This window comes from Ruditapes philippinarum, unplaced genomic scaffold (assembly GCF_026571515.1).
Source record: "Ruditapes philippinarum isolate M1 unplaced genomic scaffold, ASM2657151v2 ctg808_1_1_1_1, whole genome shotgun sequence".
Taxonomy (NCBI): Eukaryota; Metazoa; Mollusca; class Bivalvia; order Venerida; family Veneridae; genus Ruditapes; species Ruditapes philippinarum.
Genome location: NW_026867265.1, coordinates 1 through 17,372, shown reverse-complemented (window position 1 = coordinate 17,372; position 17,372 = coordinate 1). Strand labels below are relative to the sequence as shown.

Genomic DNA, 17,372 nt, shown 5'->3' with positions numbered 1-17,372 from the left:
GCTGTAATTTTAAATATTGCATATATCACTTACCAGTTCACCGACATTTGTCAGGAAATTTTATGCAGGATGTTTCGTCAACTCTTATCTGAGATTATGTCATTTAATTTGAAACATCTTTATCATAATATATCAGAGTAAAAGGTAAAAATTTATCCATCCAGGATATAATTAACTTTATATTTAAAGCAGGGTGGTGTTATAATATATCACAGTAAAAATGTATCCGTTCAGGATATAATTAACTTGCAGCATGGTGGTATTATAATTTATCCCGTGTTGTTCGTCTGCTTTTTATATAAAACGAGAAATGAAAAAATATGTCAAATTCCCTTTATTTACTAAATAATCCATTTCATCGAAAACGAGGTGATTAAGCACAAAGTACACGAACGATAAGGTAAAGACAGTATGAAATTTAGAAGTAATTATCATTTGTCTTTGATAGACAAAATTAATTTGTTAAAAATTTAGTCTTTCATTCCACGTCGATGATTTGTTTTGAAATCAAGCTGTCGACACTATAGCATGCTAAAAACTATTAATTCTCTTATTGCCAATATCATTATAAGTGTTATATTGATATTATTTTTCTAAACTCCAATAAATAAAAGAAAAATGAAAATAGTGTTAGATGGTCAATGATGTCTGTCACCTCATAATATAAAGCCTTAAATTTGTATCAAATACTAGAGGATAAACATGGAAGAAACAAAATATACCCAACCAGTAGAGTAATGCATTTTCTTCTTATTAAAGCTTCTTAGCGTTCTTAGAAATTAAAACCCAACAACTAATGTTTTCTCGTATTTGCGAAATTAACGAAACTTCAAAGAGAACCGTTTATATTACATTCCCTCGGGTATTATATGTATAAATATTCTTCCATTTTATGTGATGATCATGTGTAGGGTATAATTTCCATCTATTGATTGATATTGTCTAGTAGTATAGACCTAGTAAACGTAATGAATTCTTAATGTCATACATCATATTACCATTACTGCCAACTTTAGACAAAACTTTACAGACAAAACCACTACAAAATTCATAACATTACCTACTTTAAAATATATATCTCTCGTTTTTTTTATATCTATTAAACATGATTTTAGTTATAGTATTTTGTTTCAACATAGTCTTCCAATATTTTCTGATTGGCATTAGAATATGTAACAACCGAATGTAGATATGATAGTGACCGTCATTTCTTATATATCATTGATTGTCTGCATCAAAGGTACTATGGAATGCTTTAATGAAATACTCGGGAGGGAGTTAATATCATATGTCACTAAATGGATATAATTCTGAGTTGTTGTCTTTTCTTGTGGAAAATATCTGTCATTTGATAAATAGTATTTAATTTAGAGGTCACGATGAGATTCGCTAATGAGTTTCCAAGAAACGTGTCGTTTTGCAGCAGCCGACATTTACCCATACTTATATAAGTTACTGTAAATATCACGTTGGCCCGAAAGATGAAAATGTTTTTTCACTAATAACAAAGCATGAGGCTGTAGAGAACACGAAAAGAACTTGAACAAAAATAATATTATATACTAATTTACTTTCTTAAAATATTACATTTATATTGTTTGGAATAGAATACTAACGGTAAGAAAAATTGTATTATTTTCACACTAATGCATATGTATGTGTTTAAATGCATTATAATGTAACTTTTGTCGCTATTTATAAGAACCAATTGTACAAGACATTAACCGTACATTTATTTAATGACAGTTTATTAATATGCACTGGTACAGTAGCTAGTTTTTCATATAACAAATAAAAACTTAATATGTTTAGCAAGCTTATCGTCGGTAATAACTTGCAACATTCTGAACCGGTTAACTTAAGTATGACGTCATAAAGATGTTGTATAAAACAGGACTTTACTCAGAGTCTTTTTCATGCTAAAGAAAAATAAAATAAATTTTAAATGGTTTCTGTATTCTTTCCAATAAAGTAATTTTTGAGATGGCAACTTTTTTTCAAGTAGAATTTTAGTTTTTTTAAAATTCTGGCATTTATTGACGACAAACGTCAGGAGATCTGACCTACTACATTCTAACGTCAACAAATACAGAAATAACATACAGTTCTTGTAGTTTGTCTAAATCTAATTATCTGAGTGAACATTTTCGTATAATATAGCTGTATATAACTTGCACTAAATGGCATAATTATATTCATTTTATTTGAATACGGAGCGTATACCAATTTGAACATTAATACTTTAATGTAAGTTTGAATATAGAAATCAACATTAATACTTATCATGCAAAAAAATATATCCTTATATCAATATATATTTCCAATTATTTGATTTCAAGATAACTGGTTTTTACCTTTCTATGCAACTGTTGTCTCTTCATAAAGTTATAAGTAATGTCATAATATATTTTTTAATTTATGCAATAAGTTGATGTTAAGAGTAAGTACGAATATTTTAATTGTAATTTAATGAAACCTATTTGAGCCGCGTCACGACAAATCCAACAAAATGGGTTTGCGACCAGCATGGATCCAGACCAGCCTGCGCATCCGCGCAGTCTGATCAGGATCCATGCTGTTCGCACACCAATTCTATTACAAGTGGAGAAACTGACAGCGAACAGCATGGATCCTGATCAGACTGCGCGGATGCGCAGGCTGGTCTGGATCCATGCTGCTCGCTAACACATTATGCTGGTTTTGTCGTGACACGGCTGATTTGTACGTTAAAATACGGGAATATACGCTATAAATTTTCATTTTGTATGACTGACTTTATGGGTAAAAAATAAGCGAGTCTGTCGATTTTTATAATCAAAAAAAAAAATATTACTCTTACGATTACTCTTACGAGTGAATTGAAATAAGAAAATTGTAATTTTTCTCAAACTTTTATTTGACGCAATGTAAATTATGGTATCAATAGTAACTGTTGCCTAGTAATGATAGCCGTGGAAGATATTATTTAGTTATGCACTTTATCCAAGCGTATCTTACTATATTATATTTATTAACTTACAATCTCCGCATGTCTGTGTCACCTTTACCATCTTCACGTACACTGTGTGAAATGTGAAACACTATAGTATCATACCATGTAATATGTTAGATGTTTAAAGTACTGATGGCTTAATTCTCTGACACATATATTATATCTCATGAAATGTGTTGGGGAGTACTTTTCGTGAATTTAGTTTTTTGTTAGGAAATATTTAAAGAGAATGTGCAAACTTTGTTAAATTTAGATTGAGTAAATTCATGTCCTCCTTTATGTGTATAACAATCATACCAACATTTCTTCTGATTATCATTACATGTAAACATCTGTTGTTCAGCAAATTAAAACAATATCAACAAACAGTATTTTCATCTGATTCCTTTTATCAGAGTAGATAAAAGGGGAAAAAAGACGTTTTGAACAGTTATACTATATTGTAGTCAATTTGATATACATGTAGTTATAATTGATACGCTCAATTAACGATGATTATATCTATACATGACTATAATAGTGTTAACATAAAGTACTGGTTTATTCAAACGTTTCAACCGAAACAATCATCTACATCTTCAATTTATTTTTCATGTAACATTTTTCAATTTTCATCGATTTATTGTGAAATTTAGGTAAAATTTCCATAAACATTGTTAATCATATGATAGTGGTATATGACTTTAGAGGTGAGTACTATTTATTTCGGTGTAATTCCAAACATAGAAAAAAGCTAATTAGTACATAACTGTATTTTTGAAAATAATTTTTGAAAGACTTTTATAATCAATGGACAATAATGATATCATAATATAATTGCTTGTATTGTCACTCTTCATTAGTTGCTTGTCTCTAAATAATTAAATAATTAGTATTGACACTGTACATTAACTGCTGGTACTAATACTGGCAATTAATTGCTGGTATTAATACTGTGCACCTATTGCTGGAAACAATAATGTACACCTACGGTTGGTATTAATAATGTACCCCTATTGCTGGAATCAATAATGTACGCCTATTGCTGGAAATAACAATGTACGCCTATTGCTGGTATGGACCCTGAGGACTAATTACAATGTGCTTGTATGCGCACTGTTCGTAGATTACTAGTATTGACAATGTATATTAACTGACGGCATTATATGGGCAGTGTACATGTAATACTGGCATAGGCAGTGTACATTCATTATTGGTATAGGCAGTGTACATTCATTACTGGCAAGGATACTGTGCACTTGTTGCTGGTATGGACAAGTTGTTTTCACTGCTGGTATAGATATTCGAACACTAATTGCTGGTATGGACACTTTACATTTTTGTTGGGATTGTGACACTGTATACTAATTGGTTTTTTTTGTATTGACATTGTACATTTGTAGCTTATATTTTATCATATCAAGATAATATAAGTGAAATATCACCAGCTGTTGTTAATTAACAGTTCCGATATAAGCTCTAATGTAACGATTTATTGTCAATAAATAGGCCAGTTATTGGTCACCCACATTCAGTCCCGCTCTGTTTCCAGTCTCTTTGCTGCGGAACTATTGATCGATTTCCGCCGATTATCCGATTCCATCGCAGGTACCATTATTCTAGCAGTGTATGGCAGTGTTCGTATAAATAATATTTCTACACGATTCCAGCACAAATACGCAGAGGAGCTGTTTCGTGAATAATAGCAAAACATTCGCATGATTATCAATAACTATTTAAAAGTACGCAGGATTTAAACAACGATCTGAAATGTTTTAAGTTATAGGAATAAATGCTTACACACACTTGCGTGCACATTTTCACGCTGCGTATTTGTTCACATTTAACTTTTAAAAGTTTTCTTTTATATAATAATTTAATAACTATTTGAAATATGCTGACGAGAAATCTGTGTACGTTAGTTTATTTAAATTTAGAAGTTCTTGATTTTCGAGATATTTTCCATTTCAACATGAAAGGCATCCGCTTAAATTTTTTTTTTTTATTTTTTATATTAAAACAAGATCCGGTTCGTAATATTATGTTGTCCTTAATAAATAAAAGTAGAAAAACTTAATAGGGAAGTTTTTAGTCGTTTTATTTCATATAGTTTTGGTTGACTAATTCAAGATCCTGTAACACATTTTTTTTATGGTTTTATTTCATAAATATGATGCTCAAATTAAGATTTGTCAATATTGTGAGTCCCAATAAGCATTATTTATAAAAATATTACCATTACTTGCAAATTAAGGGAGGTAATTAGAAATTTATTTTCTATAAATTCTAAATCAAAGTTTCCAATAAGAAATGAATGCATATAATTTATTGATTACATATAATGTGCATAAATATTTGCAGTACATATTTTACATATTCTTCGATGTTTAAAAAATGTTTTATTTGCATAATTATATACATATATATTTTCTTGTAAGTGTGGTACACACACAGTAACAATATCAATCACAAAACATACAGGATCTTTAAAAATTCGTCTTTTTTTGTACAAAAAGTTTTGCCAAGTGTGACCGTTTAGGGTGAAAATAGGTTGATACATGTTTATGTTTCTTATATTGGTTAAACTGCCAATTTATAATCAGGTCATAATCTTGTTGATAAGATGAAATGACGGGAGCGGTATTTCTAATGACGCACTTTAATGTTTACTTTTACACTCTATCGGTTCGCTTAAACAAATATGATGTAAAGTGGACGAAAATAAATGAGCTCTAAACTATCAGAACAGAACAAAACTTTTATTTTTATATATTTATGGTTTATTTATTGACATGTATATTAGTTGTGTAAATATTCTAAACAGTGGACATTACATTAAAAGTGAGAAAACAATAAAGTTATTGATAATAAATGAAAGGATCTCATAAGGCGTTCAGGTAAATTTTTAATCAAACTACATTGACCAAATAAAATGTTTCTTTAAAGATAGATAATGAGATATCGTTAGTTTTCATGAGATGATGACAGGTACATACCACCTGAAGAAGAGATTTATATTAACCTCCACATCATGCAGCCTTATACTTAATGTGAGTACGAAAAGTTAAAATGTAAAGTATGACTAATTTATGGCGTTGAAATAGAGTGTAACAATTTGTGTTTAACATTGAATAAGACTAATTAGTAAGATTTCGGTATAACAAGCTACATGAGTATCGGTAAACGATACAGTTACAAGTGGTTTAACACTGCTATATAAAGATCGCGTAGAAATATGCCATAAAAACCAATCAGCCATTAGCTTTGCATTTACATTCTATATTGGTAGTTATTTCTTAGTTTTCTTTTGGATGTTGTTACGAGAAGGTTGACGGATGACTTCTGATTTAGTTATTCGTATTGACAAAACGGATTCTTCAGGGAAAATGGGGAAGAGTAAGGAGGTAAATTATAAGTTTCTTATCAATTCTTTGGAGAGTTTATACCAGTGTGAATTTATAGGAATTTTCGTTGTTTTATATATAAGTAACTGTGATACATTTCTTCATTGTATATAAAGTGTGTTTTTAACAAAGATATCCGTACAAAAAATAAATATTTGTAGAAAAATTTAGTTTTAATTGTTTGTGCTCGTGTTTAGAAAAATATACTATCATAAATACTTTTAAAAGCTTTTGTTGATCGAATTACAGCCTAGATTCACATTGGGGTGAGTGTGTTTCAAAGTTGAGATAAACTGAAATACTGTAATTTATATCTATATGATATCTATAGATATGTTAGATTGATTTTGATGCTTAATGTGTTTATGTAGGTATAAGTATTTGTCGATTTGTTTATTCTGACGGTTCATTACGGTTCTTTGTCTGTCGTTGACGTCTACAGCTTTCTTTAGCTACATGTGGTCAAGTGACAAGATTCTAATTTACTATATAAGAAAACAGAGCACGAGAAGATCGTGACTGGATGACAAGACCAACTGGTTTTTGTACCAGTCTTCTTTTCCACGTACCTAGTGAACAGACAAACATGTCTGGAATATTATTGCATTTATTTTATAACGAACATGTCACATGTGTTTATCCATGGTGGTTCTAGATTTAACATCTCTTAACCGAGCATGTCATATTCTGCTTATTTGACTGAAATAGTTTAAAATAATGACAACATGTAACAGTGTCTAGTCGGTACAAATAATGATCGTTAAGTGATAATAATTTAACAGTAATAAGTTACTATAACTAATCAGTTTTAAAATTTCGTCATATATCTAGTAAAATCATAAGAAGTTGTATAAAATACACGCAAAGCGTTGTTGAAAAAAGATTGGTTACATAACAGGCTAAATTAGGCAGTTTTGTGCATATTTTGAAGGCTCTGACCTTATTTTATGAACTATAAGAGATAGTTCGTGGGTTAATTTTTATTTATTAAAGCTCTGTCTTATTACGTTCGAGTGTTACAGATTCTTGTGAATTAGCATTCATTCGTGTAAATAAATTAACTGGACAACTGTGTTTATCAGTGTGTTCAGTAAGAGAGGAAATGGATGTTTATAGGAATGTGTCATACTTGTATAGACGTCAGTCTATTATGGAAACGGTATATCCACACCTAATATTATTATTAGGTCATTTTTGACAAGCTCTTTCTTTGTTCAGATTCTGCCAGAATGACAACGAAGCTATCATAGCAACGATCTGTTGTATGTATTCATTCACAAACTTGCTATACAGAGAAAAAATTACCTCGATATTGATCGTATTTTCACGTCTTTAAATAACATGAAACACCCTCGCTCATTTTAGCGCTTGTTTTCTCATTTCTCCTAATTATAGAAAGACAAGATCGATGGTCGGGATCTCAGCAGATTCTTCAACAATCGATACAATTTTCTCTTACAAGCTTATTATAGGAAACCATGCCTCCCCCAATTTTCTTTAGAAATATCGGCAAAAATACCGTCCGTGTGACGTAAGAAGATCTATAAGAACTATTTACATGTCACGTTATCGGCCACTAGTTTGTATATCCATCCGCAACGATCAGTTTATTGCTTAATGTAATATCAATGGAAATAATGATGACGTCGTTAATCTATTTTCGATTTTATTGTCCTACAGTAATAGAACAAGTAGCAGTTATTTCAAATATACAGAAACACAGACTGCGATAGTTGATCAGAATCAGCAGGCGATTCTATTTTTGTGACGAGTTAGACCACGTGATTGATGTAATTATCTTGCTAATTGAGTTCATACGTTTGTGATAAGAAACAACCAGTCATTTAATGTCGTGGAATGCATTGTCATTTGTCAAGCACATTCAAAAATAATTTGTATTTACATAGCTATTATCATGATTATAATGGGACTACATTTGCTTTGGTACTGCACATTCAGTGACATGTGTTTTATGTTAAAATACATAAATAATATGCTATTATTATTGTTTAACTTATTGGCTAAAAATATTTTTAAGAAATTAGTATCAAGAACTTATATTAACATCATACAATTTTTAAAATGAAATTCATAAAAAGATCGGTGAAATCTGGTTATTGCATGGTTAGTTTTCAGTTTTCGGTAAATTCCAGATATTGGTTAGTTCTTGTGGTATAAAATATTAGTCCCAGAATGGTGTGCTAGGGTGCGTGTGACCATAACACAGATAGACGGCTTGTAAGGCAGAGCGTTTTCTTGGCAATCAACAGCCCTTTTAAGGGCTACCACATTTAATTATTATCTCAGGTTACTGTACATTTAGGTTCTCATTGAACGCCGTACAGTGACCTTCTTTAGGCTCAAAATTTATGTCTTTGGCAAACACTCCGTGGAAATTGCATTAAGGTAAATTATCACCACTTTGTACTTTAAAATTAACTCTTTAAGGGCATGACTGGTGACATGTCCGGGGTCCGTACTCGACAGCGAAAGCTGCTTTTTGTGACTTATATTAAACATAGACTACACACACAAATAATGTCGCTTAGTCCAAGAGGTATTCAAACAAACTGTATGTTGATTTATAAATATATGCCATAAGATAATATTAGTTTGAATCATTTGATGTAAGGAAAAAAACAAAGTATATCAATCACATAAGGTGAAATCGGGTTATGGATTAGTCTAATATTTGATAGTTTAACAAAAAGCTTATGTTATATTTCCTGGTAAATTTATATTTGCGGTTAAAGTAAGATTTATAGTTGTCATTGAATCAGATGTACATTGATACATATCTTCATCATGCACAAATTCACATGAGATTGATTGTATCATTTCAACAGTTTCACCAACATTCGCTATTTTGTTTCGTGGGAAAACATCAACAAATTTAGTCGAATAAATAAATACAACCGGCTTTTCAAAACTATTGTAGCATAAAATTAGTTTATTCAAGATACCTGCCCGTTTATACGTATTATTATTGATATTTAACAATCATTATAATAAGCTATGTCGACGTCAAAATCCTTTACATGTGATATTTTTGTAGATTTAAGATTGATTATTCCACCAGATTTCTATCGTAATCAATAATACGTCAGTGGCTACTCGAACTAAAATAGATAAGTACGTATGTATTTGTAAAGGTCATGAGACGCAGAAAATAATTTATTGCCATCCTTAAAATTGGTAGAACAGCTTATCTTCATCCATAAAACAGTTCATTAGACCAATTAATAGAAATGAAATGTGGGAAGATCTATATTATATCTTAGGCTTATTGTAAGTTATTCGGTGGACAAGAATTTTGAATTCTTCATGTATGTAAATGGTATAACATGTTGCTTGACTCCGAGTTGCACCTGTTCATTCCCCTTTCTACATTTGAATAAACTGCATGGATATACTATTGTATAATGATACAGACAAACTGATATAACCTCGACAGATATATACGTCTGTAAAACAACACCCGCCTTCAACTTCATGTTATATAATTATACGCCAACGTATTTTAGCTGCTGTAGATCATTCACACAGTATAATAACATTATATCCACCACCATACTGAAAAAAAATACTTAAACTGGCTTGACGTGGACTTTCCTGGAACAATTTCTAATTGAGTATTAGAACCCCATTGCCGGTCTGTACACGATTTTCACTTGTATTCCAATATTGATTCTGCTGTCTTTTGTGTCACTTGGGATTTCTATATTGAATAAAGCGCAAATTAAAGGCGGAGGTAGTCGATAACGACTAGAACATATTGAGAATAAACATCGTAATATTCACATGTTTACCCCGACATTTCTAAATGAGCCGCGTCATGACAAAACCAACATAATGGGTTTGCGACCAGCATGGATCCAGACCAGCCTGCGCATCCGCGCATTCTGATCAGGATCCATGCTGTTCGCTATCAGTTTCTCTACTTGTTATGCGGTTTGTAAGCGAACAGCATGGATCCTGATCAGACTGCGCGGATGCGCAGGCTGGTCTGGATCCATGCTGGTCGCAAACCCATTATGTTGGTTTTGTCGTGACGCGGCTCAAATGAAGAGTTTCAAAAACTGGGTTATAGTTTATCTTCTAAAAGACCTTATTGTAGCGTGGTTTTTTAGGTTTTATATCACATGCATAGGAGCATATCAAGTAATCGACTTCCCATTCAGAAATCTCTCTGAATGAAAGACTTAATAACGGGCATTAAAATCAATATTAACAGCTACTTTTTGTTTGCTTTTGCTTCCTCCACTCCTGTCAAAGAGTATCGGTAATTGTGTATGTTTGTATAATACATAGATTCTTTACTATTATTATTGATTTACTTTAACTATAGAGATGTATCATTTCAAGTTTAGTCATTATTCATCATTTAGCCAACATTGGACAATTCTCATTGAATATGTTTTTGGTAAACTAAAATACTAAACTATTCTTTACAGTGCTTTTTTGTAATGTTATGCCTCTATTATGAGGGCGTTGACGCCCCCTTCCCCTTATGAAACATTATGACGTAGATACTTTAAGCTTGATTTTTATCGTTAATATTTATCTTTGTTTAAATAAACTCTCGTCTAGTGATATTTTATATTTATTTTAGCACTCGACGAAGAAAACACCAACAACTGTTAAAAAAGCTCCGGTATCAATAATGTTTTGATATTCTCAGATTGATACGATTGTCTCGTATATATACTTTAATGTAACTTTATTTTGTTTATGTAATCATCTATAGATTTTTTTTTGTATATTTTCAGGCGCCCACAAAAGACAGATCTGTGAGATTACGGGTTATGCCAGAACAGAGCAATGATTACAGGGTTGTGGTATTTGGTGCAGGGGGTGTTGGGAAGAGCAGCCTCGTCCTTAGATTCGTTCGCGGGACATTCCGTGAGTCGTACATACCTACAATAGAAGACACGTATCGTCAAGTAATTAGCTGTAATAAACAGGTGTGCACGCTTCAAATAACAGACACTACCGGAAGTCATCAGTTTCCAGCAATGCAAAGATTGTCAATATCCAAAGGACATGCATTTATTCTTGTTTACTCAATAACGAGTCGACAGTCCCTCGAAGAACTGAAACCAATATTTGAAGAAATAACGGAAATAAAGGGTACCGACATAGAAGGAATTCCAATAATGTTAGTGGGTAATAAATGTGACGAATATAATCGTGAAGTAGGGACAGCAGAGGGAGCGGCGGTTGCTAAGCGATGGAATTGTGCTCATTTAGAAACGTCCGCTAAAACTAACTACAATGTAAAAGAGCTTTTTCAAGAACTTTTACAATTAGAAAAAAGGCGGACAATGAGTTTACAGTTAGAAACAAAGAAAACGCGGTCACAAAAGCGGAAAGAAAAACTGAAGGGAAAATGTTTAGTTATGTGATAAAAATGGCGCACACGCAATGGATTAAGTCTTGGTCAGAAAAAAAGGTTGTTACTAAGTTATGCAGGACGACAAAACATGTTTTATTGTTTGAGCATTTAGCATTTGCACACTTTTACAATGTAAAAGAAGAGTATAAGGTATTGACAGCGTCTTACAAACCGGTTAAGAGTTAAAACAAGTTGTGATTGAATTAGTGCAGAAAGTGATTTTACAAAACATAACACCTTTTGTGAGAAAAGCAACAGTTGCTTTTGGATATTTTGTTGAACGCTCTATTTGATAACCGAATGTTTCATGCTTTTTGGCGCCAAATATGTGCAGCTTTATCTACGATTGTTAAGGGTAAATTTTTGTGCAATATAATATCTCAATGTTGAACAAGTGTAAATACATATTTATTAAAACTGTTGCTTGCTTCCGGTATAAAAGCTAAAATTGACTTCACGTTTGTTCAAATAAAATCCAAATGTATGTCTTTCAATTTTCTTTATGTGCAACTTTACGATTTTTACAGTTCAATGTTAGAGGAACTCCGCTAAGGTATTTTGTCATTATCGGTCTAGAATTTGTTTTAAAATTTGTATAGCATTGGATGTAGTTGTTATGTGGAAGTTCAGATATTTTTTACCGCTTGTTTTTCTCTCTCTTTCTTTGAGAATGTGATCATTTTAATTGACTGTGTAAAAGAACCCAATAAATGAAAAGCGTTTAAACACTTTTAGCTCAAATCGGACTAAAATCGCTCCAAAACTCGTTTTTCAATTAAATTCTGAGTATGATTACTGTATGATCTTTTCAATACCTTTTTGTTTAAATTAAGAATTTCAATTTTTATGTTTTTTAGCTTTTTGAACTTCAGTGGAGCTCCTTTAATGTGAAATGGTATATGCCAATTTTAAGGATTATAAATAGTTTGCCTGTTCTGTTATGGTATATAAGAACCAGTTGTTTACTATACTTTATATTGTTGGATTTTTCATGCTGTAGGAAACACTATATGTTAATCTATCTCATTCACTGTATATATAAAAGTTGTTACCTAATATTCTAATAAAATATAGATTTTTGTTAAGTCTTATTAAACCTCCTGTTGTTTTTTTAGTAAATTTTCAGAAGTGAAACAAATGGGCGGTGTTACCAAAAGTGAAGCGATTTCATTAAGTTACCATAAAACGCTTGTTAAAACAAACCTTACAAACATGCATATAAATAAACATTTCAATATATATATACAAAAACATAAATGAGCCGCGTCATGACAAAACCAACATAATGGGTTTGCGACCAGCATGGATCCAGACCAGTTTCTCTACTTGTTATATGGTTTGTAAGCGAACAGCATGGATCCGCATTATGTTGGTTTTGTCATGACGCGGCTCAATTATGTAAATCTACTACAGATAATCTTTGCAATATTTCATTTAAGATAAACCAACAAATACAAATCAAATTCATCAAATTTTGGAACAAAAATGCACGAAACTCATATCGCCACAGTAACTATGCTTTTACATATAAATCTTGATGTGTGAGTAATTTAAAATGTGCCAAACTTTCTTTTGGTACAAAGGTTTAAGATTTCATTTATATTGTTAGAGCTTGCATTATTCTATGCACAATATACATATATACACGCATGTACGTTTAATTCCATGTATAATTACACAACATATACTAAACAAATGCCTAAGTTTTATCAAGTACAACAGCTATCCTGAACCATGTATGACCAAACTATAATGATATTCCCTTATGTCATAGGACATATTTATGTAATATGATAAAGGGAGATGATTCCAGACGTACTAAATAGTTTATAAATATTTCTTGCCATTTGTTGTTTACATATGGCTGTTTCACATCCTCAGAGGTGACAAAGAGATATTGGCTTGCTTACATTAAGTTATCCCATTCCTAGATGATGTTGTTACATATTCTTTATTAAGAAACAGAAAAGTGTTTCTTTTTATGAGAAGTCATGCGCTTGAATTTCAGAATATTTAGAATAAAAACAACGGAAACTTGTTATTTAAAAACAACAACATTTAGTTGCCATTAAAAGGGTGCTTTTTTTGCATACATTTTCTTAAGGAATAGGCTTGTATTTAAGGGATTTTGACCCGGTTTATTTGTATATGAAAAACCTTTGCTTTAAAAAATCTCACAGACGCCTGAGGAGGGCCGAAACGATCGGGCGATCTCTTAGTTTTAAAAAAATACATTTTGAGATTGGCTATGTGTATTCAAGGTGAAAATGGCAGTATAAATAAATAAATTAATTAATAAATAAAATTAATAAATCGATCGATAGATCAAAGGTCTGATTTAAAGTGATATTCTGCTAATTATTTTATTGTCAAATTGAACTGAATGTGACTATATATATATATATCTGCCTAAAATATAAAACTAGAACTCCGCGAGTCGGATGTGTCGCCTTGTGAACAATATAGTTTAAGAGAAATGGCCAGGACAAAAATGAAATTTGAAAATCAACAAAGGGCAATAACTCAAAAAATAAGAAATGCAGATCAGCAGTTTCTGTGCACTGCACTTCTTATCAATAAGATCTATCATCCTATTAAGTTTCAAGTCTAAAGCTTTATAATTTTTTGAGAAATGGCCTGGACAAAAAATAAAGTATGAAAATTAACAAAGGGCAATAACTAAAAAATAGAAAACAGATACCAGTTTTGGGGGCACTGCAATTCTTCTTAATTAGATCTATCATCCTATTAAGTTTTTATGTCCATAGCTTTTATACTTTAGGAGAAATGGCCTGGACAAAAATAAAGTATGAAAATTAACAAAGGGCAATAACTCAAAAAATAAGAAATACAGAGTACCAGTTCTTGTGCACTGCACTTCTTCTTAATGAGATCTATCATCCTATGAAGTTTCAAGTCCATAGCTTTTATACTTTAGGAGAAATGGCCTGGACAAAAATAAAGTATGAAAATAAACAAAGGGCAATAACTCAAAAAATAAGAAGTGCAGAGTACCGGTTCTTGTGCACTGCACTTCGGGCCATTATAAGAGGCAGTCATGCGATTATGACAGCAAAGTATGTAAAACTTCCAAAGATTTTACTTCTTACACACTTACATAAGAATTTGTTATGCCAGCAAAACGTTTTAAGTATAGATAATTTTAATGTTGTGCATTCAAAAAAATCTTTATTCGAATCAAAGGGCATACTATGCGGATTTAAAAAGTTCTGTTTTACAGTATATGATAAGTGGCCTTCTGGATTAAGTGGTAATCACGTAGTTTATTGCAGGCATCTGTTGTTCACTGTTACATAATCATCCATTAAATAAACTCTCAGTCTGACGATGGCGCGGGTATAATGGTCTAGAATTCCGGTAAATTTCTGTCTCGTGAAAACATAGGTATTCCATAAAATTCAGTAAAAAGCTAAAGTTGAAACGAGATTATTGATCTCGGATCTTATGTTATTGATAAATTAATAAAAAATATATGGTTTTCTCAATTTATTGTCACAGTTATTACGGTTTTTTTTTTTTTTATACTGACCTTAGTATGTTGAGGTATTCAAAAATGAATCAAAGTTTCTTTTTGTTTGTTTAAGATAATAATGTTGACAAAAATTTCATCAATATTATCAGAGCTTGCAATACTATATGCAAAATTTTACATATACAATTAATTGTAAAAATAATAAGCTAGATATACAAATATAGCGTCTAAGTTTATCAAAGTACATGTATCAAATAAGACAGCCCATCCAGAATGATGTAATACCAAAAAGTTGATATTTCCTTGTGTCAGTAAACTGATAAAAGGAGATGATTTAAAAGGTACTAAATAGATTATAAACCTTTCTGTTCAGTTGCTGTTTTCATAGTTTCACCGACATCCTCAAAGGTGACAAAAAGACATTGGCCTCCTTACATATGAGCCGCGTCATGACAAAACCAACATAATGGGTTTGCGACCAGCATGAATCCAGACCAGCCTGCGCATCCGCGCAGTCTGATCAGGATCCATGCTGTTCGCTTATAAACCCTATAACAAGTAGAGAATGCGCATGCTGGTCTGGATCAATGCTGGTCGCAAACCATTATGTTGGTTTTGTCGTGACGCGGCTCATTTAGCTATCACGTTCCCTGAATGCTGTTTTACATTAACATTATTAATAAACAGTACAGTGTTTCATTTTATGAGAAGGCATGATCTTTAATTTCAGAATTTGCAAAATTATAAACAACCGAAACTGTTGTGTATTAAAGCACTTATTAAGAATAGTTTTTGTTTTACAGTATACGATAAGAATTAACGTAGTCTATTGCAGATTGCGACATGATCATTCTTCAAATAACGTTAATGTCTCAAAAGTAGCACTAAATTTGAATTTCCTGCGGCCAATGTCCTAGAAGCAAGTCGTCTGATATTTCTGACCCCCAACAACACAATTGTGTTGAGAACATATGTATGTCATAACCTTACAAATATAAAATTGATTTATATCATTTACATTAGTCAGGCAGTTCAAAAGGTTGCGATAATCAAGGATTATAATTCTGACAATATAGGTGCTAGCATTATGTATCTTGTTACATATGATGTGGTAGATGATAAAAACATATATTTGAAGTAGAAGAAATAAACAAGTTACACCCCCTCCCCTAAAAAGAGCCCTAACATTTTTTTTCAGGAAAATTCTCTAGGTTAAATCACAGGTGTTCGGCGCGTTGATTGGTCACTACCCCGCCCCTTCCCGTTACCCACTCCACAGCCCCCCTACCTCTCAAAACCATGTAAAATGCCGTATTTTTCATTTGAAACATGTTTTCATATTTGGTACATGCTTTTTATTCAATTACCTTCATTTCCCACAAAAAGAAAAATCAAAGCGCTGAAAGCACTGCTGGGGGCGCATTATGTTGATTGTATAGTGGTCTATTGTTACAAGCAGATGCCATTCCTACTTTCAAAGCAGATGTCACATTTTTACTCGATTATTCGATAAGAATAAGTAGAATTATCCTAGTCATCTGAACATTGGCGTCTATCACCTCAATTTTCCCGAAGTCCATTGTGCTGTCCTACCAACAGCTATTGTTTGCATACCTTGTGAAATATAACTCCTTCAAACTTTTGTTCAGTTATTATTATGCAAACACAAGAACTGTCTTAGGACAGTAAGGCTCGACTATTCGAAAAAGTTGTCACAAGGGTGTTTATCGAGTATAAAAATGCTTACCAATGAATACATAAAACTGACCGAAAAGGTACAAAGGCTTGGATTAAGATGTTTTATCAACTAAATCACTGCTTTATTATCATGAATGCATAAAATTGTCCCAAAAAAGGCACAAACCCTTCAGTAGCTATGGAGATAACATGCTTACAAGCAAAACTTTACCATTAAATTCTAAGTTGAAAAAGGGGAGAAAAATTCAGCCTAAATGCTCGATAAAATTATGGATCTTGGTCAGTAAACCTACATGTACAATTATGACCTTAAATGCATGTGAAGTTTTAATATTGTAGGCAGAGTTATCCAACTTGTCAATCTGATGTACATTGTTACGATAAATAACTATTGTTAAGTTTCAATTGAAT

At 31.8% G+C, this 17,372-nt stretch overlaps 1 protein-coding gene across 7 annotated transcripts in view; it reads left to right on the top strand.

Moving 5' to 3' along the window:
- LOC132735451 (GTP-binding protein Di-Ras2-like) overlaps positions 1 to 12,850 on the top strand; it is a 104,501-nt gene extending 91,651 nt beyond the window's left edge. For 4 of the 7 annotated variants that reach the window (XM_060722395.1, XM_060722401.1, XM_060722402.1 and 1 more), the window contains exon 2: positions 11,145 to 12,850. In XM_060722395.1, the coding sequence (XP_060578378.1) occupies positions 11,145 to 11,780 (636 nt within the window). In that variant the 3' untranslated portion in view covers positions 11,781 to 12,850. Of the gene's footprint in view, positions 1 to 1,594; positions 1,618 to 5,643; positions 5,869 to 6,271; positions 6,376 to 11,144 lie in introns of those variants that run through there. The other 3 variants (XM_060722396.1, XM_060722399.1, XM_060722398.1) reach the window with 3 other exon arrangements.
- The last annotated feature ends 4,522 nt before the right edge of the window (positions 12,851 to 17,372 follow it).